At 44.1% G+C, this 27,284-nt stretch overlaps 1 protein-coding gene across 2 annotated transcripts; it reads right to left on the bottom strand.

Annotated features, from left to right (window-relative positions):
* Positions 1-172: 172 nt before the first annotated feature.
* Positions 173-26,555, bottom strand: TRAF5 (TNF receptor associated factor 5). Of its 2 annotated transcripts, none has more exons than XM_062573581.1 (11): positions 26,490-26,555; positions 13,402-13,626; positions 11,291-11,348; positions 9,953-10,054; positions 8,895-9,059; positions 8,375-8,452; positions 7,917-7,991; positions 7,543-7,635; positions 5,853-5,981; positions 5,150-5,318; positions 173-3,769 (listed from the first exon to the last, which is right to left on the bottom strand). In XM_062573581.1, the coding sequence occupies exons 2-11, from the start codon at positions 13,614-13,616 to the stop codon at positions 3,192-3,194; spliced, it is 1,662 nt and encodes a 553-aa protein (XP_062429565.1). In that variant the 5' UTR covers positions 13,617-13,626; positions 26,490-26,555; the 3' UTR covers positions 173-3,191. The 2 variants fall into 2 exon arrangements, with proteins under 2 accessions (XP_062429565.1, XP_062429564.1); XM_062573580.1 differs by having other exon boundaries at positions 5,841-5,981.
* Between the last annotated feature and the right edge of the window lie 729 nt (positions 26,556-27,284).

The raw sequence follows: 27,284 nt of genomic DNA on the forward strand, positions 1-27,284 counted from the left end.
AAGCACAAAGAATTTATGAAGCATACTGGTTCTCGACCTGAAGTAGTGTCTTCTCCTTGGGCTGTACGCCACGCATCAGGTGCAATACGCAGCCGTCCGCACTCCTGCACGGGGTCTTCAGTTTAAAGGAGTATATGCCACGCTCGCTCCAGAAAGATCATCATTTATTCTTACACGTTTACGTATACAGTTATGACATTTGGCTAGAAAAATGTCTGTATTGTAGTAAGGGATATTCAAACAACTACAAATCTGTCAATAAATACATTAAAAACATACTGTGTAGGAATACTGTATGTTCTTTCAGTTATTTACCCAATACAACATAATTGAAAAGTTTTTTGGTGTTTTTCATGCAACATCTAACTTCTTCCCTAATATTCATGCTATCTAACACTTTATTAGGAATGGGATGTTATTTAAAATCCAGTTTATAGTAGTAAAAAACTCTGAAAAACTAAACATAAAACTCTCAACTATTTTAATAAAATGAACTGATTTAAATAAAGTCATCTTTAAAAAATTAATTTTCACAACTAATTCATTATAAAATAGGCAGTACTTCAAAAGGGATGTTTCCATCACCCGGAATTTGTGCTTCAAAATTTTAAAAGGAATATTTGCAGCCAAAAAAAATAAAAAAATAAAACCAGCTGGTAAGTAGAGGAAGAGAGATTACAGTATGGATTCATTAAAATTAACATGCTTTCAACATCTGTCCAAGAACACACTGAACACTTACCAACATCACAATGCCATCATCTATTCTAACACTCAGAAATGGAGTTGTAATAATACTTAGCTGCTGTCATGCTCAAAAATCTTCACAAACATTTAAAGACTCCCAACACTTTTGCAAGTATTATTATCCCCATTTTACATTTGGGGCGGTGGAGGCAGAGAGGGTTAGTAATTTCCTTAAATACAGACTGTGCTGTTTCCTTCTTGCCTCAGTTCTCTACGTTTTTTATCACTTTCTATATTTTACATTTAACGTATTAAAGAGTTCTAGGAAACATGGATACTACATTTCCATCTGTATTAGTGGTTGCTATTCAAGTTGTGCCACTTTGAAAGTTACACGGAAAATATTAAAGTAATAATCCACATGAAGCCCACATCAATGACTCATAATTTATGTCCTACAATGCCACACCATTTTACAACAAGCTTATTCTTTATGTAACAAAGTATTATGGACATAAGGCCTAATTCTCTTTGTTGCACAGACACAATGGCTGTTAAAGTCAATAAGGACTGCACAAGAGAATAAAATTTGGCCCTCACCAACTGTCCCTGGGAACACAGAAAACCCCTACAGTGGTCCAGTACACACTGACATCGTACAGCAAAAAAGGACGCAAGTACCATGTAAACTGAAATAGCGTTGAGATGTGCTAACTCACCAGAAGGTATGGATAACTTAGGCTTCTTTCCCCGTACACTCCCTGATTTTGAAAATATGTATATCTGAATTATGTCCTAGAAACTTTACGGGAAAGTAAATGCCTAGTAATGAGATTTCAGATATAAAATAGGGTATTTTGATTTCATCTTAATATCAATCTTGAAATTGTATTATTTCAGTTGATACTAACATTCTGCACAGAAAGTCTGGATGTTTTAGATTTTGCCTCATTTGCCCTCTTCTTGAATTTTCTACCTTATTTCTTGCATTCTGTGCCCCACTTTGATTTTTAGCCTGGCTAGTATACTCTTAGTGTAAATCCAGCTTAATTTCTTATGTCTTTTGAAAAATTCAAGGTTCCTCTGCCATTGGACTGCAGGAGCAATGGATTATGTTTGACGTTGCAATACCTGATCTGTAAGAGATGACAGAGACACAGAATTCTGTCACTTATAGCAACAAAACGACTGAGCGTGCAAAATTAGATCCCTCTTACAGGTACCTATAAGGCTTTTGAAAGGCACATGTATTCTTTGTTACGTGTTCCTCAGTGCCTGACCTTGGCATTTTTGTTCTGTCTCCAGTAAACCACATACAGTGCACACACTCCCTTGCAATATGGAAGGAACTTGGAATAAAAATTAAGATCTTCAGAAGTACTTCACAGTTATCAGTAGTTACTCAGTAGCTATCTCTCCTTTTAACAAATACTAGATCTTCATGACCAGGGAGAACTGGATTCATATAGCAACCTCATCTCCTAATCCATTTTCTCCCTCCTCCCTCAAACATCAGAGGGGAACAGTGCATGCAATGCAGGCCTTTCCACAAGCAGATATCCAAAGCTCTTACTGCCTTCTACAGAGCTGGTAGGCCAGAAAAGATTTCTTTTGCATGGGTATGGGAGCAAAAATACTAGAGCTTTGTCCCCTTTCTTCCAGCAGCGCAGCCAAGAGCTGACAGGCTGGCTGAATACCCTGCTTATGGCCATATCCTGAGAGGTGATAAACACATGCAACTTCTTTTGATTTCAAATGGTGGCGGGGGGAGGACTGTGGATGTTTATCACCAGTTGGACTCAGTCCCAAGGCACTAGGCAGGAATAGAAAGGACATTAACAAAGCTATTGTGAGCTGGGGTACTCAACACAGCTGAAATGTCAAGGTTAGAAAAGCAAGAGGCATTGGCATCTTCCTCTGGACTTTCTGGAAAAGAAGGAAAGGGAATGCAAGATACCTGGCTAAGGTTTTCCCTGCCCGGCCAAAGCCATTCTCCCTGCTTCAAAAACTCAGGCAATTGAGGGATCATGATACACCAATTCAAACATGGTAACACTGAAATGTTTCCATTTGAGATGAATGAAATGCACTTGCACACTATGATGATGAGCATGCTATCAGTTCTGTGTAAATAACGGGAACCCACAGGCCTGCCTGGGCTCCAAAGGGCTTACTGGAGGAGATTCATCTCAAAATGCCAGTATTCTGATGTGAGCCAAACATGCATCTCCAACACGTACTGAGCCGAGTTGAAACACTGGTTTGAATGCATGTTCACAACATCAAACTGGACTTATAGCTGCCTTAAAATCGCAGTCTTGAAAAAGTTAAAAAAAAAAAAAAAACAAAGACTGATGCTTTGGCAATTCTTTAGCTGTTATGCAGTCCAAAAGCCTCAAAAACACTATCAATAGCTTGAGTAGTGGCAATTCACTATTGCAGGCTGGTAGTCACCAAGAAAGCATTTCTTCATAGTTAAAGCAGTCACATTATCAAGTATTTTTTCACAGCTCCTCCAGATCAGTTAAATCCACAACTACTTTCAAGAACAGAGTGTCATCTTTGATGTAGGTATTCTTTGTGTTCTCCAGAACTGTGTGTGGCACAAAGCGTGGGCATCCAGAAGCAATATTCATTTCTCCATCTGGCCTTCTGAAACTGCTGCTGTTGGGGTCAGCTCTGAAGACTTCCACAATGTGATTTTTTTTCCCACTTTGGTCCAAAAGCATAAGTGTAACTTTTTGTTTGAAAGGCCATGGTAGCAGTGAGTCAAACTCCCCTCTCATCACAACGAAGTAGAGAGAGACGTGTGTTCCCTTTCCTGAGCCATCCCCATTCAGATAGGCTCTTGCACATAACCTGTACCCACAGCGGCTGGTGTAAAAAGGCTGGCTAAATATAGAGAGGACACGGCCTTCCACTGCTTCTTTTTTCTTCATCTTGTAGTCCATGATTTTCCAAATTAATTTTCCATTGTAACATGTGCCTTCCAAAAGCTTAAATCGTTCTTCATTTTTATTGAGCTGTGCTTTGTGAATATTGATCTGGAGATCATGCTTGCTGGACTGACCTTCCAAAACAACTAGGAAAAAAGAGAAACATTCAGTTAAATAAAACTGTCAGAATACTGTATTCATAAAGATCAACCAGACTTGCGCAGACAATATTTAATTACTCAAGTGTCAGGCTGAAGACTAAACTGCAGAACTGCATCCAAGAGCTTCTCAGAGACAACTAACTTTGTAGCACAGGTCACTCCACTCAGCCTCTTGCCAATATTATGCTTGAGGCAAGACAAACTCTTGAATGCCTGTACCAAAAAGCCTAATTCATATATTTTACACTCCATCCTAGAGATAGCATTGAGAAGCAAGTTTTGCATCTAGATTCCAGGGTTATAGGAGTTCTTTATTTGGACTCTGTTTGACATAGATATTCATGTTCTTGTTTTTTATGACAGTGTTATCCTGGAAAACTCTAACCTTATCAGGCTGAAACAAGAACCAGGGTCAAATCTGGGTGTGACTCACATGAGAACCTGAAGTAATGCTACAGAAGTGAAAGGAGAACCTAGCCTTGCTGGACCTCTAACAGCAGAGGATAGAGGCTAGCCTACAACAGCTGCTTGTTCTGTTTAAAAGACTCATGTTAGAGGCCTACTCTGGCAAAACTGATGCTTGAAAGCCACATCCTACCTGACTGATTTTCCCCCCTCCCACAAGATACTCTTTGATTTACAGTGAGTCTTCTTAGGGACAGGGGATTACAGCCCCTGGAATACAAATGGGTTTCCACTCTGATTCTATTAACTTCTCTTCCAAACCTCAGCCTTTATTTTTCATCCTACTCTTTTGCAGAAGGAGCTCTGGAAGCAGAAGTTAAAAGGACAAGCTGCAATGCAAGCAATTATGTCATGAAGAAGGGAAGGCCAAAGCAGTCTTCCACCCTGAGTATCAAGGCTACTGTTATCACTGAAACAATCAAGGAATTCTGGTTAAGTACACATATGTTTCATAAACATGTTGATTTACTTTACAAGGCTGATGTTAATTTACAAGGTTCACATTACAAACATGAAGCAAGAAAGTAGATGGAGACAGAAATATACACTACAGTGTTAATTTTTCCATTGTAATAACAGCTGGTAACAATGACTATCAGAGAGACGTCTGACTATATATCCTACTGCCACCACCATCACAATCCACCAGCCTAACCAAGCCCAGCTCTCTGACCCTGCAGTGCCACCAGAAATCCAGAAGCTGGGGCCTAGGGCATAAGGGAAGGTGGGAGGATCGAGTACTCGCTACCACCGATTGATCTTAGAAATCAAGAACAGGAAAGCCATTGCTGGCTAAGAACTGCAATTAACTGACAACAGCATCAGGCCATCTATTAACAGCACTACTGAGTCAACAAAAATGCTAAACCATGCAGAAAAGAAACAGAAGTCCCATCATACCTAAGCGCTGATCATACGTCTCCATAAGAGCAATCTTCTGTTTTACATTTTCAATTGTGTCAAACAGGGGTCGCAAGTCTAATTTACTTTGTTGCTGGTTTGCCATTTGTATTAACTGTTTTACTTGTGACTCCAGTCGTGCAGATTTATCCAGGTGACTGGCAAGAGCCTTCCCAATTAATGCCAGTGGAAGAGAGTGAAAAGCAGAGACAAGAGACATTCACAAAATCAGTCATTTCATTTGAAATATTAGAGACTTCTTTATCATATGTCAGCAATATCCACTACAGGCTAGATGTGAAAATACTGTGCAGGTTGCCTTTGGAATGCCTCTGAATGCACCCTCATGGGTAATTCAGAATTTATTCACTGAGAATCCATCCCTAATTCAGTTCCATTCACAGTGCATTACTTCATTCAACCAATTATTCAAATTTACACCTGCATAATTGCCACGGGGACCTGGCCATGCAGGATTTATTCAGTGCTTTTTGCTCAAGCCAAATATCTCAACTTCTTTATTGGATAAAAGGAAAAGATAATATTGCATTGTAAAAAACAAGAGGTGCTTGTAAAGTGTTTGGGAGACAGTATTTGTTTCCATCCTGCTACTAATGACAACCATCACTGTATAAACACATTCCAGGATGCAAGAAAGCAAATCGCCAGAAAGGTAAAATAAATATCTTACCTGTGTGCTTACCATCAAATTGCTATTTTTTCCAAATAGCTGTGTAAACTGTCTGAACTCCTTCTCGCACTTTTTAACTGCCTCTGCTAGCTGTTGAATTTTAATCTCTTTACATTCCAGACTCTTACAGAGGTCTGATATCTACAGATGGAAAAAAAACAGAATAAAAACTGAAAGTATGCCAAAATACACAACAATCAAATTAAAATGCATGTGACTACATAGGAAAAAATGAAAAGTTAGAGCATGCAAATGCTCTAACTTAACTACATATATTACTAATTAATTAAAAATTAATGGATAAGTACTAGTAAGTACTCTGCATCTTAAATCTTATTATTGCCCAGGTTGCAAAGCAAGATTTCTAAGAGCTTTTCTACACTAAAATGTTAACTTGGATTTAGGCAGGAGGTGAGCTTAGAGTGCAACAGTTTCCTGAACCTTTGTTGTATTTATTTTGGGGATCTCCCAGACAAAAATGTGTAAGCCCGTAGCATGTGACGCATGGGCTCCTTGGAGCAGCCCTCCCATGAACGCAGGTGCCCCGTGCATGTCCCACGCAGGAAGTATGCAGACATGGGACTCGCAGTGTATTTGGGACTTTCTGGGCTCACTGCCCATGTGTGATTTCAGCTCGACAGCACAAACACAGTAGGTCTGTCATCTCTGAGGAACAGCCTTGTAGTGCACGTGTTCACATGCCGTAGGGCTGTCTAGGAATGCTGGACATCAACGTCACTCATTGGAGCTAGTGCTCACTGGAGCATAATCAAGATGACAGATGTCAAGTAATCCCATTCGAAGTTCATTTCTTGAACTCTAACTGGACAGAATTTCCAGGTGGAAAAAAAGATGAGATTTCCCAAGAAAGCCATAAGATAGTCATATTTCTTAATAGCTCTGTGTAGCAATAGGTGCTAAGAGATTCATACCTTTCCTCTCTGTCAAGATGACACATTCTGCTCTGTGACAATATATACCTGCATGAATATATGTTCAAGTGTGTTGGTGTGTATATGTATATGCATATATGAACATATACATATAGATTTTTCTGTACTGGAATCTAACAAGTAAAAGACATGAGTAAGTGAGGAGTACTGACTCCAAGGCTTCAGTAGATCACCAAATTGTTGCATTTTAGGGCACTTATATTTAAAAGAAACAAGCAAAAGAGTAAGTCAACCATTAGTTGAATGCATTCACTTTGGCAGTATTGGGCCTATGCCCAGTGTCACCTGCTGGGAGCAGTAGCAGTGATCACGCAGGGAAAAGTGTTTGCAACCTACTCTGCTAAAGGGCACAGCCAGCAGCTAGTGCTGCCTCTGCAGGGGGCAAGACATCGGCATTTAAGAGACTCCTCTTCAGTGTGTTCTTGCAATCTCAGCAAACACTGAAACCTAAAACACTCTACCTGCAAACCTCGTGTCCACTGTAAGCAAAGGCAGAAAGCAAATGAGGTGAGCAGAGGCAGCAAGCCTCCCGCTGTGTTCAGTGGAGAACATATGTGCCTGAGCACAGGAGGGTTTCCATTTAATTGACTAACTTCACTGGAATGCTTATTCTGACTTTTGAGGTGTGCAAAGAAGATAAAAAATAGTCTTTAAAATGCAGTTGAGCTAAAACATGCAACAAATGCAAAATCTCATTTTGTCCTCCAATCAGCCAATAACTGTTGAAGAATGCTCATTAAATGACTTGCCTGTTCTTCCAGTCTGGAGTTCTTGTCTAAAATCTGCAGCATGTGCTCCCTCAGGGCACCATTTTCATGTTCAGCAAGTTTCCCTCTTTTAACCTTAATGAGACAGAGAAGAAAGTAAAAGAATCTAATAATATGGTAAACAAAATTTTGAAATTGTTTAGAAAAAATGTTATTGATGCAGGAGTTTAAAATGTCTCCTCTGTGCTTTGAAAGTTAGAGAATAGCAGTCCTGACTCTTCACTGCAGTATTTTGGTCAATACTAGAAATAGCTGTGAAAGAATAGAAATGGTTATTTTGGTAAATACTCCGACTGATTTGGTAGATCCCATTACAAATCTTAATCCCATTACAAATAAAGATGTATAAAACATACCTTTACAAGACAGCCGTACTGTTTATAGGGACAGTCCACTTCAGTCTCGGGACACACAGTCTGATGCTTTTCAATCTGTATATATTAACAGAGAAAGTGGTAATGAAATAAATATTAAGTAACTTACTGCAGGGATAAAATCTAAATATCTGCATAAAGGATGAATAAAGGCCAATATGAGTAGACCGCTGATCACATAAAGAAGAATATGAGTAGTCAGAGTCTATGAGCAAGCCAGATGATACACTAGCATTGCAATGCCAATGTTTTGCAATGACTGAATATGGATGTGGATATATCTCATTCATAAAATGAGACATACCACTTTTAGGACAAAACAAAGAAAATAGAGCAAATTAATGGACCTGTTTTATTGGCATGGGCCAATGCAATGAGTTTCAATTTTCATAGAAGAGTGCAGTTTGCTGAATTATGGTATGTGAAAAAATTTATAGTACCTCCTTTTTCAGAATTATCTGTGAACAGTTTTGGAGGCAAGGCACTGGATAGTCAGGACAATCATTTTTCTCATGATTCTGAGGAAAAAAAAAACAAACAAAACAAGGTAATGATTTGTATCAGGCTCAAGGAACACCACAGTAAAAATGATACACAGAACATTATATGCAAGAACAGGCAAATATACAAAATTTACATATTAATTTATTCTTGGCTATAATACACATTTTTCTATTTTTGTAAAGTAGTATCTATAAAGGAAGCTATTAATTTCTGGCATGCAGAAAGTAATTACAAAAATACAAGTGCAGGTGCAATACCAGACTGTTGTTCCTAAGAGAGCTACAGCAACTGACATTATTTATTTTACACATTTATTATGCTTTCTCCTTCAGGTACTTGGCCAAATTCTACTCCGTGAGTTGTAAAGCCTCATTACAATGCTGGAAACTTTTCACCCCACAACATTAAGAGGCAAACACGTATTACAGATTCCCAGGAAATGTTTTACAACCTTACCATTCTGTTGATTAAGACCACATATTGATTGCAGTACTGACACATTTCTTCTCGAAATTTACAGTGCTGACTTAAGTGATCTTTCAAATCTTTCCGAAGAATTTGATCGCAACATCCATCATTCGTGCACTGCACACTTTCAAACAAACACTGCTGAAGATGCTCCTGCAACACGTAACAGCGAATTAAACTCGCACAGGAATGAATACCAACCACAGCTAGGAATGTGGTTCACTGCATCTTTACTTGCCTGGTACACACACAGAAACATTTGGCAGTTTGGTAACAAACTCCATATACTCTTTCCTAGTACTGTCTCAAAAATAGAGTAAGCAGAAGAACCTGCAAATTTGGAGAGCTCTTTATTTAATTTCTACTTTTCACTCAAACAATACACGAGAAAAAGACAAAATGTCTGGTACCTCTGGGCAAGCAACTGTGAGTTTTCATGAAGCACCATCACATGGTGTCCAACTGCATACAAGGTATGTGTGGACACTGTGGTGACACTAAAGCTATCCCTGAGCTCACCCCTCGGACACTGGTGCAGCACAGCTGCGACAGTGCTGGGCGAGGAAGCTTTCTCCAAACCAAGGCCCTACTGAGAAGTGTGGCCATGACACCAGGCTGAGTGTCAATCTGCTGAACTATCTTGGGTCTCCCTCCCTAGCATTGTATCACACTGTGCAGACATTCTGAAATGACTGAATTATCCTTGCTGTTTATAAATTCCCATTTAGTATTTTTTTCACTATTGCAAAGAAAACCTTTAGAATTTCACCTATTAACACCCTCCTGAACTTGCAAAAAGACAGGTGCGTTAACACTGAGATAAAGGCAAATAGTTCTTGTTAAATAACCTAAGGCAAAACAACAGCCTTTCCGCTATAATGTTTTCAGTTGACATTTGTTACTTACATACAAGGTAAGTAATGATCTACACACTTAAACCACATTGCTACAATAACGCTGAAGACAATCACTGAATTTGACCTTATAAAACACATCAGAGCTTGTATGAAAATCAAAGGCTTCAAAATTTGATCAAGCAAACTAACCTGATATCGTCCCAGTATTACTTTTGAGTTGCAATCAGGAATATTTTTGCAAAACACTTGCAAGTTAAGAACTTCTCTTTTACAGCAGTTGTCTTTGAATACCTGTAAAGAAGGTAAGCTAGTCTTCATGTGAGGTTATACAAGACGTTATAAAAAATATAAAAAGACAGCAAAACATCACAAGAAACCCTTTAAACACTGAAGTGTAGACTCCATAACCACAGGTATGGTTCTTGATCATTCACATGAAAAATGTACACTAAAAATGTAAGTGAAAATGTTTACTGTCAATTTTCTGCAAGGTACAGGTCATTTTTCCCCTCCTTTTTTCCCCTACAGAGTTATTCCACAGACACTGATCCAGCAGGATTATTAGCTCAGGAGCTGCCATGGTGCTTCCAGGCGCTACCGAGCTAACAGCCCCTGCCAGACCAGACCAGCTTTGTATGAACAGCCCCGATGTTCGAGCAGCGCGCGTTCGAGATGGAGAGGCGATGCTGAGACACCCCTTTCATCACCTCCAAGAAACAGCACTGTTGCCCGTTGTGTAAGCAGGAGCAAACTGAGCTCTCAGAGCAACCTTTCAGTCTTCTTTAGAGCTCTGCCTATGAGGAGCATTATAAAGCTGTTCACTATTGCATTATTCAAAATTTACACAGAGTAGGAGAGAGTGAGTGAAGAACAACAACTTCATGGAGATTTAGACTACAATTTCCTATCAGCAGTAGGGGAGAGAAGGAAGAGAAGTATATGATTTCACAGGAAAATATATTCTAGTATACTTACAAGCTTTGGCATATAAATAAGGACAATTAATCCATTCAAAAAAAAATCTGCAGCTTACAAAATGAGAAGCATGACCTTGTCTTTTGCTCCAAAAAGTTACCAAAAAAAGTAAATTAAGTCTGCAGGGCTAATGAGGTATATTGGAAAGACAAGGCAGCAAATTAAAGCCCAGTCAAAATCAAAGGCAAATAAACAGGATCCTACAGCAAGATGGGGGATTAAGTAGTAAGTATATAAACTCTTCAATAGAAGAAATATTGAACACTAGAGATTTAAAACTCCATGAAACTCTTGGACACTCTAAGGGAAATAGAGAGGACTAAAATGATTTAACTTCAGAACACAGGAGATAAAATTAAGCTTTAGCTATACATTCATACTTTCTTTCTTGCAGAACATCACTGAACACACTATTTCCCTTAACATTGTTTGAGAAGACAAAAGCTGCTCTGCCCCTGAGGATTACGAGACTAAGAGCCAATTTTTCTTAGCTGTCTTGCTTTTTTCAAGTGGATGTTGATCGCTGAAGCAACTGCAACTACAGCCACTTACCTCATGCATTTTTATTGTTTCTTTGTCGACAGGACAGGTGGGTACTGCATTCAGTTCTCTAGATCAAAAGAAGAGTCATGTTAGCTCATAGAACACGTGATTTATTTTAGGAAATTGGGCCACGCTAGAACCTGACTCTGGTAGGAATCATTAGCAGATGCTTCAGTGTCAAGTGAGAAAATTCTCATAATGCACTTGGCTCAGCTTCAGCACTGCAAAGAGGAAGGGGGAGGATTTTCTTTAAGAAGCCTTTCAAATGGTCAGTAATATCTGGAAGTATTAAGTATCTTAAGTTAAGTATGTCTTATTTTAGGATCTGTTGACACATGTTTCTTCTTAAAGTCAACAGATGCTTTATACCACAGTGATACTTAGCTTGAGAAATCATGCATATTCTTGTTTGTTAAATTATTCAAGAAATATATACCTGGTTAAAAAACATCCTGTGAACTCAAAAGTTACAGAACAGAATGCTAAATCAGGCATACCTTCAATGTTCCTAAGACATATATTTGGGCATTTGCATAAGTACCAGACAGGTAGAATACAAGTAGGAACAGTCTTGCTATGTGAAAAATCAGTGCTGAATACAGGGGATAATGAGGAAAAAAGCATGTATCATTAATGTTTAAGGGATGCAATATGAGAAAATATATTAAAATCCTACTTTTACACTCTTGAGCAACAGTTCTGTGCAAAGTCCCTAGATAATCTGAGTATTTTCCATATACAATGTTCCTTTTTCAGATAATCTTTATGCAGCCTATTCATAGCAAGTATAAGAACCTGTAGGTACAAAAAAAAAAAAAAGAAAAAAAAAGGAAATATGCCACTAGTTCTTGATTTTTGTAGAAAAATCTTCAGTTTCCTACATTTTAGTCACTTTTATAACAAGTTACTTCATGTCAGCAATGCTATACTAAAATAAATCTTATATGCTGTGCTCATGTCAAAGTGATACTTTCCTTTATGAATCAACAAAAGATCATACCATGAACTTACGTAAAAATAAAACTTAGAAAGAGTGTGACTTGTCTATATCCTACTCATGTAGGATACCCTAAGTATCAAACTGCATTGATTAAGCTGCAACAGTGTAACAGAAAGCAGAGTTTGTGCTACAAGTGTTAATAAGATTTTTTTTTTTAATTGAAAGGACTTTGTTATTCTCTGGCCATCTGTTGCCAAATGTCGTATGTGGAAAAATCCCATAGTCTGCATTAACACCAGCCTCTGTCTAGTGCAAGCAATATGTGCCTTATTATGACAGCAAAGTAAGTTCAACTGGTTCCTGTCTTAAAAAGCTCCCAGAAGTCCTACAGTAAGTATGAGAAAATGCTTACTGAGGCAGTGTGCATGGTGAAGCAACCCTGAAAGAGTGAGTGGCTAACACGAAGCATCTAAAATATATAAAAGGCAAACTGTGAAAAATCCATCCACATAATTAAGCTTCTCCGTAGCCCTCCTGGGACAAACTCGACTGCAGACACACCAAACAGCACATAATGTATTTCCAGACAGGCCTGTGGGCCTATTTACTGGGCTTATAAACTGAACATATTTAATGGGTAGATAAATCCCAAGCAGGTGGAAAGACAGCAACCTTGTGATCTCACTGTAGTATCAGGTAACATAAACATGAGTTTAATAACTCCACTAAAATTAAAGAAGTTATGCTTAGGCAAACAGCTTTAATCTAACCACCAGTAACAAAACCATTAGAGTTTAATGCAACAAAGTCACCTGAACAGTACAACAACAGGCAGAGAGCCTTGAGGTGCTGGACAGCATCTCATTCAATCATGCTTTAAGTTTACACCAAAAATTTCCTTACACTGACTTCCATGGACTTACCAAAGTGATCCCATATTCCTTGCCCCCCCAGGTGAGGTCTTCAAAGACATCTTTAAAGCACTGAGTATGCAGTGACTGAGTTCAACAGAGTCTTTCCATTGACTCCTGCACTTTTTACCAGATCATTACTATTGTTAGGGCATTTGCAGTTGATTTGTATTGTTATGGCATTTGCAGTTGATTTGTAGAAGATGCCAGCTTCTTTTTAATTGAGGGAGGAAGGTGAATTTCTAAACAGAGAAGGAATTTGTACTAACCTCAGAGAAAGAATGCATTGCTGGCAAAATCTGTGACCACATCCTGTCTGGTGAGGATTGTGCAGGACTAGGTGGCAGTAGGCACACTTGTACCGTTCTTCTAGGCTTTCAACAAACTTGTAGTCAGCGTCAGGTTCAAAGTCTAGAGAAACACCACTGGCTGAGTTTTGACGTGTGAAGATATCTGAGAGACCAGTAAATTCGTCGCAGGCCATGGAAGCTATACTGAAAAAGTAAATGCAAAAAGAATTATTTTAAATATTTACAGTTGGTCAAGTCACCAGCTGCAGCTTGCAGCAGACTTATTATTATTTGAGGATTTTCATTTACAGAAGGTTTTAACAGATTTCAGATGGAAATGTGGCATCAGATATGGGAGAGCAATAAAAAACTCAGAGAACTAAAAATGATGTACATGTCATTACAAGACTGGTAGGAAAACACATTTTGGAAATAAAATTATTCAGTAGAAAAGAGAACTTTTTCCTCATTTTCTCGCAATAGTCTCAAAGAGTTAAAGCTATCACAGACTTAGCTGAGGACAGCAGAGGTCAAGTCCCAGCCCCAGTGCCTACCAGCAAACCTACACTCAACATAAAGCCCACCCACATGGTCTTATTAATTCTTTGCACTGGTTCAGAAAGAACACAGCTCTGCAGTTAACAGCAAAAAACATAGGAAAAAGGGAGCAAAAAGAACTAGCTGAAAGGCAGAGCTCAGCGGGTCATCATCGGTACCATGGAGTCCAGTTGGAGGCCTGTGGCTAGTGGCATCCCCCAGGGGTCAGTACTGGATCCCATCCTGTTCAACTTGTTCATCAGTGACCTGGATGAGGGGACAGAGTGCCTCCTCAGCAAGTTTGCCAATGATACCAAGCTGGGAGGAGTGGCTGATCCACCTGAGGGCTGTGCTGCCCTTCAGAGAGACCTGGACAGGCTGGAGAGCTGGGCGGAGAGGAACCTCATGAGGTTCAACAAGGGCAAGTGCAGAGTCCTGCACCTAGGGAGGAATAACTCCATGCACCAGTACAAGCTGGGGGCTGACCTGCTGGAGAGCAGCTCTGCAGAGAAGGACCTGGGAGTACTGGTGAATGACAAGTTGACTATGAGCCAGCAATGTGCCCTTGTGGCCAAGAAAGCCAATGGTCTCCTGGGGTGCATTAGGAAGAGTGTTGCCAGCAGGTTGAGGGAGGTGATCCTGCCCCTCTACTCAGCCCTGGGGAGGCCTCATCCCAAATACTGTGTCCAGTTCTGTTTTCCCCAATACAAGAGAGACATGGAGCTACTGGAGAGAGTCCCGCGTAGGGCTACGAGGATGATCAGAGGGCTGGAGCATCTGCCCTGTGAGGAACGGCTGCGAGAGTTGGGCCTGTTTAGTCTGGGGAAGAAAAGACTGAGGGGGGATCTTATCAGTGTGTACAAGTACCTGAAGGGAGGGTGTCAAGGGGATGGGGACAAACTCTTTTCAGTTGTCCCATGTGACAGGACAAGAGGCAATTGGCAGAAATTGAAGCACAGGAAGTTCTGCCTGACCGTGAGGGGGAATTTCTTCCCCGTGAGAGTGACGGAGCACTGGACCAGGTTGCCCAGAGAGGTTGAGGAGTCTCCTTCTCTGGAGATCTTCCAGGCCTGCCTGGCTGCAACCCTGTCTAACGTGCTCTAGGTGACCCTGCTTGAGCAGGGGGGTTGGACTAGATGATCTCCAGAGGTCCCTTCCAACCTTACTGATTCTGTGATTCTATGAAAAGGTTTTACCTTCAAATTAGGTGTAACAGAAGCCAAAGCCTCTTAACCTTGACATCTTTCTTTCTCCAGATGCTCACTCATTTATAGCACTAAACTATAATCCTGTTTTTCAAAAATGTGTGTGTTGTTGGCTATATTAATCCTGTCTGAAAGATGTAGTGGGGGGGGGGAAGCAAGATTGCAATCAGAATTGTGACTTAAGTTTTTCTCTCGACCTAGCAAGGCTCATGATGGTGCATACACAGCACAGGCATGTGATGCTGGCTTTGTAACACGAAAAAAACGATGACCTGTGTTTCCAGCCCTCCTAGCTGCAAATCTTGAGATTGGCCACAGATTCCTTACACCTTCCCCCCCAGAAGACACTTTTTACCGACCGGACGTGTACAGAAGCTGGATGCACCTGCCACAGCAACCTGCTCTGAAGGCATCTCCTGCCTGACCAGAGCAGTGGGACCACCACGCCGCCACCCCGACCGTGCGGCCGGCGCCCAGCCGGAGGCCAGCCCTGGCCCAGCTCCCTCCTGCTCTGCATCCCTGACCCCCACAAGTGGTGTGTAATAGAGACCACAGACCACCGGCAGGTCGCACAGCAAACTACGCTCTTCCTTGCTATTTCAAAATCCCATATTGGACAAGGAAAGCTTGCAGACAAATAAAAGGACGTGACTGAAAAAACGAACCAAAACACGTAACCCACCAAAGCAGCCTGCTGCTTCCAACGAGAGACAACTGCCCATTTCTCTCCTTCGACTTCGAAACGGCTGACCCTTTCCCTCTGAAAACGGGTCTCCCATTGCTCTGATGCTTGACTAGGAATGGTTCATGTTCCTCACATCCACCGGGGATGGGGACAGATATGCGGTCCTGGAGGAGCTACCAGCCTGCTGCCTCGGCCAGCGCCGCAACGCACACCGACAGCACTTGGTGCCGCTGCCTCCAAGACTGATCAGTAATTACCACGGAGCACCCGACCACCTACAGGACCCGCTTCCTACTCCCTCTTCCTGTTGATGGCCAGTTATAGTCCTAAATCACACTTCTTCTCTGTTTCTTATTAATGCTTTTTCTCATTTACATAGCACCTACTCTCCTGAATGCTACTGTGCTCAAGGACACAGATGGTAAGGACTTAGCAAGTTAATGCTGCACCATGTAAAACCCCATCAAAAATCCACTTTTACCAGCTTTTGTCTTTTAGGGTCTACCTGACTGTGTAACATACTTCTAGCAGTATGAGTAAACAATGTTATAAATATTTCAGTCAACAAATGGAACAAGTTAGGAAGAAATACAGTTCCCAGACCAAAATACCATCCAGAAACTCACTTATATAATATATTTATTTGCTGATTAAATCAATTACATTCATCTCTACCTCTTTCTGAACAAAGCATTTCTTTATTACATATCCTCCAAACACTCGGGTGAAATGAGATGCTTGCTTTCCCTAAGCACCTTGAAGGTGCACATATGTTCCCCCCCCTCACCAAAAAAAACCCCACTAAAATGAAAAAATAAACTGCTCCTAAAAATGAGCCTCTGAGCACCTAGTTCCCATGGATTTTTCCCAGGGAAAGCTCCTGCTCCAGCCCAGCTAGCAGACGGAGCAAGCAGCTGCGGTCGAAGCAGGGTAGGGGGCAGAGCGCTGCCAGTGCCACGTCGGTCTGGCTGCTAGGGTTGAAGCCAGGAAACATCCAGACACGCAGAGCGCTCGGGATGTTTGCCCCAAAAGTGCCGGCCTTTTGGTTATCGCTGTGGCGCCTGCCGTGGCCATCCGCAAGGAAACAGGTTGGTAGTGAGCCCGGCGGCAGCGGCAGCAGAAGCACCTTATCCCTGGGCTTCACTCTGGTTTCTAGCCTAAGCTGTCAGGTGTTATCAGCAGTTCCCGCACGAGCAGGCTGTGAGCGGTGGCGGCATTTGGAGCCGCTCGGGATAACGTCACGGAGGGCTGGAGGGCCCTGCCGTGCTTCCCATCTGACAGCGGGCAGACGCTCCTCTTCCCTCAAGACTGCCCGAAATGTCTTAAGGTGGTGGTGGACCCCTACCGTGTAAGGGGCAAGGATGGTGAACCCCATCCGTGTAAGGATGCCCGCAGCAAAAGCACGACGCACACGGCAACGTTGCAAGTAGATTTGCACTGCAACACCACTGGAAAAGCACGTAATAAATGGAAAAAAACCCTGCGGACGCAGCAAATCCACACGTCAGGAAAGTGGGGTGTCTGTATACTGAAATAAACAGAATTGATCCTGACTTCGTATTAGGAAAGTAGCCTGGGTCACTGGAAGCTCAGCCCAGGTCTCAAAAATAAGTCCCGCACAGCTGGACCTCAGCTGCCACACAGTGCAACCAGCTCAGAGTTACACCCCCACACTGCTTCGGTACCCCAGCCCCAGCTGTACCGACAGCAGGATACTCCTGAAACGTCTCCTTCTATACGCATATGGGGTGCAGCTGCCTTTAACCTCACCAGAAAAAATCCAGGTTGGCCAATTTTGTTTTATCTTATCATTCTGAGTAAGACACAGGCAGATCATGTTAATAAGGAGAAAAATCAGCATGGTATCATTTATTAAAATTTAGCCATTATATGAACACTTTTCACAACCGTGTTAAAGCAGTCCCCCCACCCCACCCCAGCGGCGATGCCACCAGCAGTGCAAGGGAGGAGAAACAGTGTGCAACACCAACATCACACTGAGCTACACTGGACAGAGAAACGGTTTTGGCAACAAAAACGTACTTACTGCACCCAGAGAAAAACATCTCTAAAATGCGGTAATTTTTTTTTAAGAGTGTATGTTTTCCTGTTTTCTGTCATGTGAAACCAAGCTCCCAAGAAGAGTTATCAAGTTACCACACGAGCTGCAGGGGCAACGGCACTCAGGCGAGCCCTGAGGCTGTGCTGAAAATAGACCAAAAGATCCAGGATGGCAGACCCAAGCATAAGCACCGAAAACCACCGTGTCTTTTAGACCGAGGAGGGCAAATACGTGAATTGTTATCAGTGATTTGGTCATTACACCCGGACAATAAAACAGGACCCCTGGTCCTGCTGGCTAGCAAATCGGTGGGTGGTACTTGCACAGTCCCTGCCCCGTTCTCCGTGTACCGGGAGGCTCGTGCCTGGTTACCTTCCCAAACTGGAGTATTGCTCACAGAAAGCACTGTAATGGCTCCCATGCATATAATGCTTCCAAGAAAGGCATATAATAGAGCATTGAAGGAGATTTCTACCCATGCTCTCCTGCTTCTGGCTCAGCAATAGTCCTTTGCTCCAAGGTGCTCGGTAGGGTCAAGGCTTAGAAGATTCTGTCCCTCCCTCAAAAATTATCTATCCTTTATGGCATCTCAGAACTGGAAGCCTGTCTTAGTCAAAATGGGGGAAATGTTTGTAAATTCAACATACTTCAGAGGCTGGAGATCAACTCACTCCACCGGGAGATGATAAACAGAAAGGTGATGAAGGGGAATACAACTTGCATTAAAATTACTCTCTCCAAACTGCCTTATGACATGGGTAATTAGCTGTCTCCAGTATTTTTGAACTAAAAGAATTCAGTTATATGATTTACCAATAATATAAGGCTCCTCCTCATAAACACTGCATTTGGGGGAAAACAAGCCCCAACACTTAGAACTGTAAAGGTAGTAAAGTCTGCAAGAGAACTACTATAAATATCTATATGCTTTAAAACATGTACAGATTTAAGATACAGCAGATAATATTGAGTCATCTGAAAACAACAGAGGATGCCATCTGATGTCACCATGGTATCATCCTTGTCCCTTCGAACACAGGAAGAGTGACAATATTTTGAGCGGTGACACCAAAGCGTACTTGTGGGTCCCCACAGGGGGGAAGGCTTCTGGGTGCACATTTGTGGCCTCTTACATGAGGAAGAAGAGCCCCCGCTGCCCTGACGCAGGCTTCCCATTTGCATGCGGGGCTCACTCCTGGCAGCAAGGCAACCTCTGCTACCGGCCCAATCCCTTAAAACCACAGTTCAGCGACCAGCTGGTCTCCAGGAGAGAGTATTTCTAACAGCAGCGACTTCCTACAGGATCTCTGCAGCAGGGCTGTTGCTGCAGAGGGCAGCAGAACCAAATTTGATTTCTTCTGTATATAGGCAACTTTTATCTTGTTCAAATTCCCGTATCACCTTCTTCTAAAAGCACAGCAAAACAAGCATCAATCCGCTAATCTCCATAAGCAAATTTTCATTACAGATAATATGACTGTAGAGTTTTCTCTGCATAGATTTACAGCAAGTATTACCGTAAATTCCCACAAGACTAGATTTCATCATTTTTACAGGCATAAGTACACTATAATACAGACAATACTTTAAAAATAAAGTCCACACAACTAATAAGGTGTATCTGGTGCTGAAGGAAGTTTGATTTTGTGGCCTTCTTGCTTATTTGCTACATTTGCTACTTTCCGTGGATCTCCTAATCATTAATTAATGATTTTCTATTGTATTATCAAGAAATCTCTCTATACCTAATCAACAAAATATTATCTTAAAACAATACACGTAATATGTCTTAGAATAATCTCATTTCACAGTTACAGAATAATTTTCTTCCTAAAATCCAGGCAGTCACTCTACAGAAAGGTTACATTCAAGAGATATTGAAAAAAAAAATCAGTGAAACACTTGCTACTTAATAACCTAGCTACTTCTAAAAAAACAAACAAACAAACAAAAAAAAACCCCAACCCCCCATCTTTTTGATATCTACATTTCAAGCTGATAAACACTGATGCTCCTGAAGAAGACACTTATACAGATCTTCCTTGATCAGACTAACCTATCAGAAAACTGAGTAATTCTTTAATTTGGCATTCACTTTAAACTCCTTTATCAATACCTGGCTGTTTCACTGCCTTCCTTACCAACACCACCACTGTACATTAGAAAGTTTCCCAGGCCGCATCGCTGACATTAAACGCCCATATAAACTCCTGGAGCTTTGCGTCTCTTCCGATGAACTCTGCCTAAGCTACTTCAGATGCCCAAGCCTTGTACTAACAAACCTGCATCACTTTCAAACATCAATTTGCAACACCTAATACCCGAAGAACCATTTAAAAATGACAAATAATTACAACATTAAACTCTTGCCAACAATTAACAAGATACTTTTTGATAGACCCATACCTGAAAACTGTAGCTGATCCTTAACGGGGAGAAAATGAGCGCGCGCGTGTGCAAGAGCGTACGGGTGTATGCTTTGTGGTTAAACAGTACGAGCATTTTAAAACAGCAAGGGAGTGGAAATCCCCCAGCGTAGCTTTGAAAAGATCACGTCTAAAAATGTTTCAGAGTGTCAGGACAACCGACAAGCCATTGAAAAGCAGCTTCCCTTAAGGTGCTGCAGTGACTGCAGAATTCATTTCTTGGAGCAATATAAGGTTACTGGTAACTTTTCTCGCAGTTCTTGTTTTCACGCTAACAGCGTCACTTCCAAAAAAACGAGCAAGCGGTGCGACCAAATTAAAAATAATCGGTCAGCAGGAAACACCTGAGGATGTAAGGAAAACCAAGGGCCAGTCCTGAAAACCCCTCCACAAGCAGCCCTTAAGAACACAGGAGGATCAACTCATTTCGGGACAATTAGGGACTGCTCAGGCAAGGAGACCGCACCGGTTCAACCTGAAGGTAGCACAGCAAAGTTACGCTGTGCTCACTTTCACTAAAGGCTCATGGACGTTTTACATCTAAAACAACTTTCCAACTGAGATACAATAGATCTTATGAAAATAGATGTTTATATTGCGGGTTGTAATAATTAAAGTGGTTGCACTCCGTGTTGATTTCACAGCTTGAACTCCACTGTGCATGCAGGATTCCTGGCAGCCCTCATTTCCACAAATTCTCTGTATGGCTGCCTCCTTTCCCCACGCAAAAAGGTATTTCCCTTCCTGCAGTGCCACAGGCTCAGCTTATAACCTCACCCATTCTTTATTCGCCTTTGCTGCCTCCCCTGGCTTTCTATTTTTATCTTTTAATTTGTGAGTACTAGGCCTTACTTCGCTTGGCCAGTTAGATATGCCCCTAACCAAAAACAGTGGTTACAACTTTTTTTTTTTTTTTCCCTAAGGTAAGGTATCTACAAAAGTAGTATTTTAGAGGATTCCTGATATTTAAGATGCCAGTATTCTAAAGAAAGTTTCTATCTTGTAGAAAACGCAGCTCATTAGTTTTTGCCCTTTAACTGAACTTGCTCCCAGGGCATTTCTAACCTGGTTCAATCTCCTCTCGCAGAGGGCATTGCCACCTACCAGGTTTTCCCCACGCCTTCGCCGAAGCTCTGTAGCGGCTGAGTCACTGTCAGTGCAATGCCACTGAAGAGAAAAGGCCATCATTTGAAGGCATGTTGCTTCCCGATCAATTAAATTGATCCCAGTTGTATTTCTAGATGCAACCTAAGCCCACTTCTGTGGTTAAGTTTTTTAAAGCAGAAGACATCCACATGTCTCTGCAACTAATACACGTGCTCAGGATGCATCTTGGCCAAGCTGTTGCCTGTATACAACAACAGCGCTAGCTGACATCAGAAGAGCAAACCAGCTTTGCAAGGACTTTCCATGAGACTGGGTGCTTGCAAGGAAGGATCCCGGGCAGCTTGGCGTGGAGGAGGCCACCTCGCTGCCAGTGCAGCGCTCGCCAGCGCAGCTCCAGAAAGCACCAGCTGCTTCTGGGAAGCTTTGGGGAAAACCCCAAATGGAGAAGTTGAGTAGGAGCAGGATCTTAATTTTAAACAATTTCACTCTGCAGATGAGTAGAAAGCAATAGTCTGGCATTACTGTTCACGCACATCCTTCAGCAGCCTCCACTGCTAACGCAGTGCCAAAGACCTCGCACGTGGAGGCAGGAACCAGCAAGGAGCACTAGAAAGTTTATTTAAAGCACGCTCACGGGGATGAAGGTAAATGAGGAAATAAGCAGGAACAGCATTTAGGAGACAGAATGAAGGAAAAGAAATGAAGACACGAGAACAACGTAGCGAAAAGATACTGAAAAGAAGTAACGACAACAAACAGAGAGTAAGACGACTACTGTTTTTAAATATACTCGCTTGACTTGAAGCGTATCAGAGCCAAAGGAAAGTCCTCACCTCTGCTAACAAATAAGTAGGCTATTGCACACTTTGCAGGACTGGTTCTTCGTAACGGACACCCAAAAGTCACCTTTTAACTTTACCTCTCCTCCCTGTCCAAGGGGACAGACATGCCACCCAGGACTTCAGCTGGCTCGCCGCTAATACCTATTCAAGGCCTAAGAGATCTTGGTTTCAATTTTCTGCATTCCTAATCATTCGAATTGGGCTCCTGGCGCTGCTCCAGGGGGACCCAACCAGCGCTGGGACTAAGGAGCATGGCCACCCTTGGGCAGCGGCTTGCCGTGACCTTGGACGAGATGCAACGTGAAAAGGCTGCTAGCACACTGCAGGTCGAGTCCAGCTCTGCTCTCCTGGTTGGCACCAGTTCGCTTTATTTCTCCTGGCAGTGAACAACGCCGCTACAGTTTTAATGACCTCAAGGCACATCAAGGCTTCAAGTTCCCATGTTTGTATCTCCTCAGTGGAAAGCTGCCAAGACACAAGGTTTAATGCCGGTGACAGTGAGGCAGACAAGAGGATAATTTTTTTCTTTACAGATAGTGCCTAATACCCCTGCATACCATCTTCCACTGAACATGTGGTCCCATAACCATTTGTGTCTGCTGTCTCGAAGACAACGTTAAGAAACGAAACCTGTGATTTTTGTTACTTTCATACTTAGTAAGGCCAATATTTCAGTTTCAAGTGCAGGGATCCATTTATGGTCTTGGGCAGAAACTTTATTTCTGAAACCCAAGTATATCCTCTCAAAATAGAGATGACTGAAAACCATGTATGACTTTTCAATGAAGGCCTCTGTGTGTGCGTGCCCCGCAGTGACCACGCTGGGCAAAACTGGTTTGCAGATTGTTCCTCTCTTTGGAGTTTGTTTAGGCACTAGAGGGATTTGTATAACGCCAATAATAAATAACTTTTTCTTTTCAATATTATGTTTCACTAAGTAAGCACAGAGCAACGTATTTACCCTTACAAAACCCCTGCAAGTAAATGTCATTTTATTACCTATATAAATGAGGTTAATGAGTCCCCCACACACAGACAAACACACTTGAAAGCACTCTGGGCAGTCCCATACACCGTGGCTTAGGGTACAGACAGTTTCTCACACACTTATTTACTTGTTGCAAGACCGAGCTGTGGCGACGATGGAAATTTTTGTACCATTTTTATTAACAATATGCGTGACTCAGCTTCCCCACCTCCCTGAGCACCTCTAGCGTAAGAGGCTCGCCTCTGCCGTGGACAGAGGGAAGGCGAACACACAACAGCGGCACGCTGCCACCTGCACCGGTGCAGACAGCACACAGCTAATCACGGGAACGTTAACTCTTCATGGTCATTAGCGGAGAAACTTGGAAAGAGAAAGACCAGAACAGGTGAGGTGAAGCTGTCACTGCTCCTCAGGGTACAGCTCAAGGACGACTTGGGCACGCGATACCCTACCAAGCTGGTTTGGCTCCCAAAGCAGCATCCTCACGTAAGCACGATGCTCTGGGCAGGCCAGTAAGCATTGCTGAGACTGGGGTGCCTACAAGGCGTCGCCTGTGAAAAGCTGCCGATATCACTGCTGCTATCGCCTCAAGAAGGTCGGGAGCCCGAGAAACGCTGCAACGCATACAGACCCACTGGAGGGCCACAGAGAGGCAACCACAGTCAACTATTCATTGGCAACAAATATTGACTATTTATTTATAATCAAAGGGCTAGATGAAGAATTGAAGAAGATAAGGGGTTACAGATCAGCTTATACAGATCAGCTTAGAGAAGGACTGCAAAGAACAGCATAAAAGCTGGGCAATCAGGCGCCCTGTAAGTCTGCAGCGGCACACCGAAGCGATCAGGCAGAGCTTCCCCACCAGTACGCAGCACAAATAGCAGCACCCAACCTCACTCACAGCTCTCTGCCGTGTCCGCCAGCTAACCACTGCGCTCCTCTTTTAAGGACACCACATATCAAGCATGTGGGGTAAAATAAAGACCTCTCTGTCTTCTGCTCTTTGCTCTCATTTGAAATTCCTTTTCTCAAAGTCTCCAGCAACAACTTCTAAAATCTTGTCTCCTCTTGGATGCCTTTCCTCAACCTCTCTAAACTCCGTAACTATTCCTTTGGTATATCTTCCTCATGCCCTCTGCAGTTTCTGTGACTGTCACAAGCTTTTCTTTCTTCCCAATTTTACTCTGAATCTTACTCTTCAGCAGTTAACACCTATCTAGCCAAAATTTCTCTGTCAAATACACACAAATCTGCCGTGTTACTGCAGATTATCTTTCTGCACAAGCTAAACTCTCAGCCTCTCTGCCAGTATCTCTGCTGCGGATGTCTGTCAGCTCAGACTTAACCTACTGCCCTTAAGCCTCTCCAACCAGCCTTCTGCACAATCCCTCTCCCAGGAGCTAAAATCCACATACCAGCCCATATTACACTTGGGTTCATAACCTTTGGCTCTGCCTGGGACTTAAAGCACCAGATGTTCACAAACAACTCTTTCTGCATAATAGCCCCATATGATACAGTATTTCTTCTCTGTTTATGCAAGTACAATTCTTCTCCCAGCTATCCTCCTTGTGCTTTTGAAAACTCAGTGCTCCAGAAATACAATCTTTACTTATTTATCCATCCAGAATGCTGCTGCAGGGATCATTTTTCTAGGCCACATGTTTAACCACCTCACCACTCTCTGTCCATCCCTTCACCATCTCCCCCTTCTCTGCTGCACCAGAAACTCCTTGTTCCAAAGCCTGTCCTAGCCTCCACCTTTACTTGGCCACTGCCATCTTCAACTGTTTAAAAGGGGCCCGTTTCACCTCCAGCCAGCCAGACCAGGCTCTGCTGTCTACTTGCTATGTTGTCAAGCATATGCATACCAGGAGGACAGATATTTTAGAGGGATATTAACAAGCTATTCTACTTGAATCTCTTCTATAAGGTCTCTTTTGCCAAGCTCTGGAAATAACAGGCTTCCTCTAAGCTATGACCACCGACTGCCACACTGGTCTAGAGGTCCAGTTGCTTCCTATCGCCCTTCCGTCCATCCACCCTTCCCCCTCCTGACAGGAGCTACCCGCTCCTTCGGCCAAGGACAGCGGCTTGCTCTGCCTTTGCACAGCCCTTAGCACACGGGGGGCTCTGACCCATGACAGACTCCTCCACGTGACATCTCTACCACCGTAATTAAGGCTAGCAGCAAAGGAAAGTACTTTGCATGGGTTCGGGTTCACTGTAACACATCAACACTGTTACTCACCCTAAAATAAAAAGCAGTAGTGCAACCTGGTCTACCAGAAGAAACACACAGGCAACATACCATCCAGGTCAGCACTCCAGCATAACAGTGATGGACAGCCACGTTTTTTGCTCATCACTAAATCTGGGTGCACTGTGTAGAGTTAGCTTGAATGGGTTGAAAAAATACAAGCTGCTGCTATTCTAGAGGTGTGCCTGACCTAAATGCACTGAGAGAGTTATTTTTAGTGCATCATTGCAATCTTTCAGCCATCTCATATTTATAAAACGGAAATGGTGAGGAAAGTTGCTCTGGGCTGACATCAGGAAATGAGCAGCCAAATTAACACCAACCGAAGCAATTTGAGAAGTGCAACAGTACAAGCTCTCCGTTTTTTCTCCTCTGCGTCTTAGAGCGGTGGAAGTATTTGGTCGGAACCTGCTGTCTCGGCCCGGCCCGGCCCGGCCCGCTGTTAACGCGGGAGAGGCCGGCGAACCGCCGGCGCCTCACCGCACTCACGCGGACCGGGGGCTTCCTCCCCCGCGGCAGCACCCGGCTGCCGCCAGCCGCGATGCTCCCGGCGGCTTCCCTGCAACCGAGGAACAGCGGCGCCGCCGCGAAGACGCTCCCGACAGCCGCCTCTGCCGTTTCGCTGCGCTGTCGCCTCCCACCTTCCAGGACTTGGGGTCCGCGAGCCCTCGGGGCGCGCTGCCGGCCCGCGCTTCCCCACGGCACCGCCCGCGCCCCGCTCCGCCCGCAAAACTAACCCTCGGCAGCGCCGCGGCAGCGGCGATCACCGAAAGCAGGGGACTCCGCGGCGCACGCAGCTCGGGGGGGGGCGGGGGTCTTTTGTGGCTTTTTTTGTTTTTGGCGGTGGTGTTTCTCCCCCCCCGGCCTCATTTTTCCAGCGAGAGGAGCGTGCCGCAGCGCAGCGCCCCCCGCCCTACCGGCCCCGGCCCCGGCCGCGCCGCCCCCGCCGCACCTGCGCCGGCGCTCGCTGCCTCCGGGGCCGCGCCGGGCCGCGCTGGCCGCCGCCGCCGGGCGCGGGAGGTCTGCGGGCGCCGCCGGCTGCGCGGGGCGCGGCTGCGTGCGCGGCGGCGGGGGGCGGGGGGAGGCGGCAGCGCCGCCGCCGGGAGCCGCTTTCGGTTTCGCGGCGGCCGGCGGGGCCGCGCCGGGGAGTCCCCGGCGGCGGCGGCGGCGCGGGGGGAGCGACGCGGGGCAGAAGGTGGCGGGGGGGGCGCGCAGGGCGCCCGGCGCCGCCGCCGCGGGAGCGGCAAAAGCCGCGCGGGCCCCGCAGGGCCTGGCAGGCCCGGAGGCCTCCGGCGGCGGCGGCGGCGGCGGCCATCTCGGGGCTGCCCCGCGGACCCGCGCCCCGTGACGGCTCGCCGGCGGGAGCAGCGGCCGCGGAGAAACCCAGAGGCGGCGTCACGCGAGCCGCTTGGAGACGGCCTCTGGAGGAAGGGAAAGGACGAAAGGAAACGCCGGTTTCAGGGAGATGCGGCCTTCTGTATAAACGGGCTGGCGCCCGCATCAGCTCGTGCTGCGCCAGGAGCCTGGGCGGCCGGCGGGAGCGCGGGCGGGCGCGGGCGGCCTGCACGCTGGCTCTCGCGGAGAGGGGCCCTCGCGGTGTCGGAGCGCTCGGGAGCACCCCGGTAAGCCTGGGTTGCGCTGGTGTGAGGAGACGGGGGGGCGGCAGCCCGAACAACGGGCCCGAGGCCTAGAAATACTTACCTGTGTTCACTCTTCAGTGAGTATTTTAAGTATTTTATTTGGAGTT

This window comes from Rhea pennata, chromosome 3, assembly GCF_028389875.1.
Source record: "Rhea pennata isolate bPtePen1 chromosome 3, bPtePen1.pri, whole genome shotgun sequence".
Taxonomy (NCBI): domain Eukaryota; kingdom Metazoa; phylum Chordata; class Aves; order Rheiformes; family Rheidae; genus Rhea; species Rhea pennata.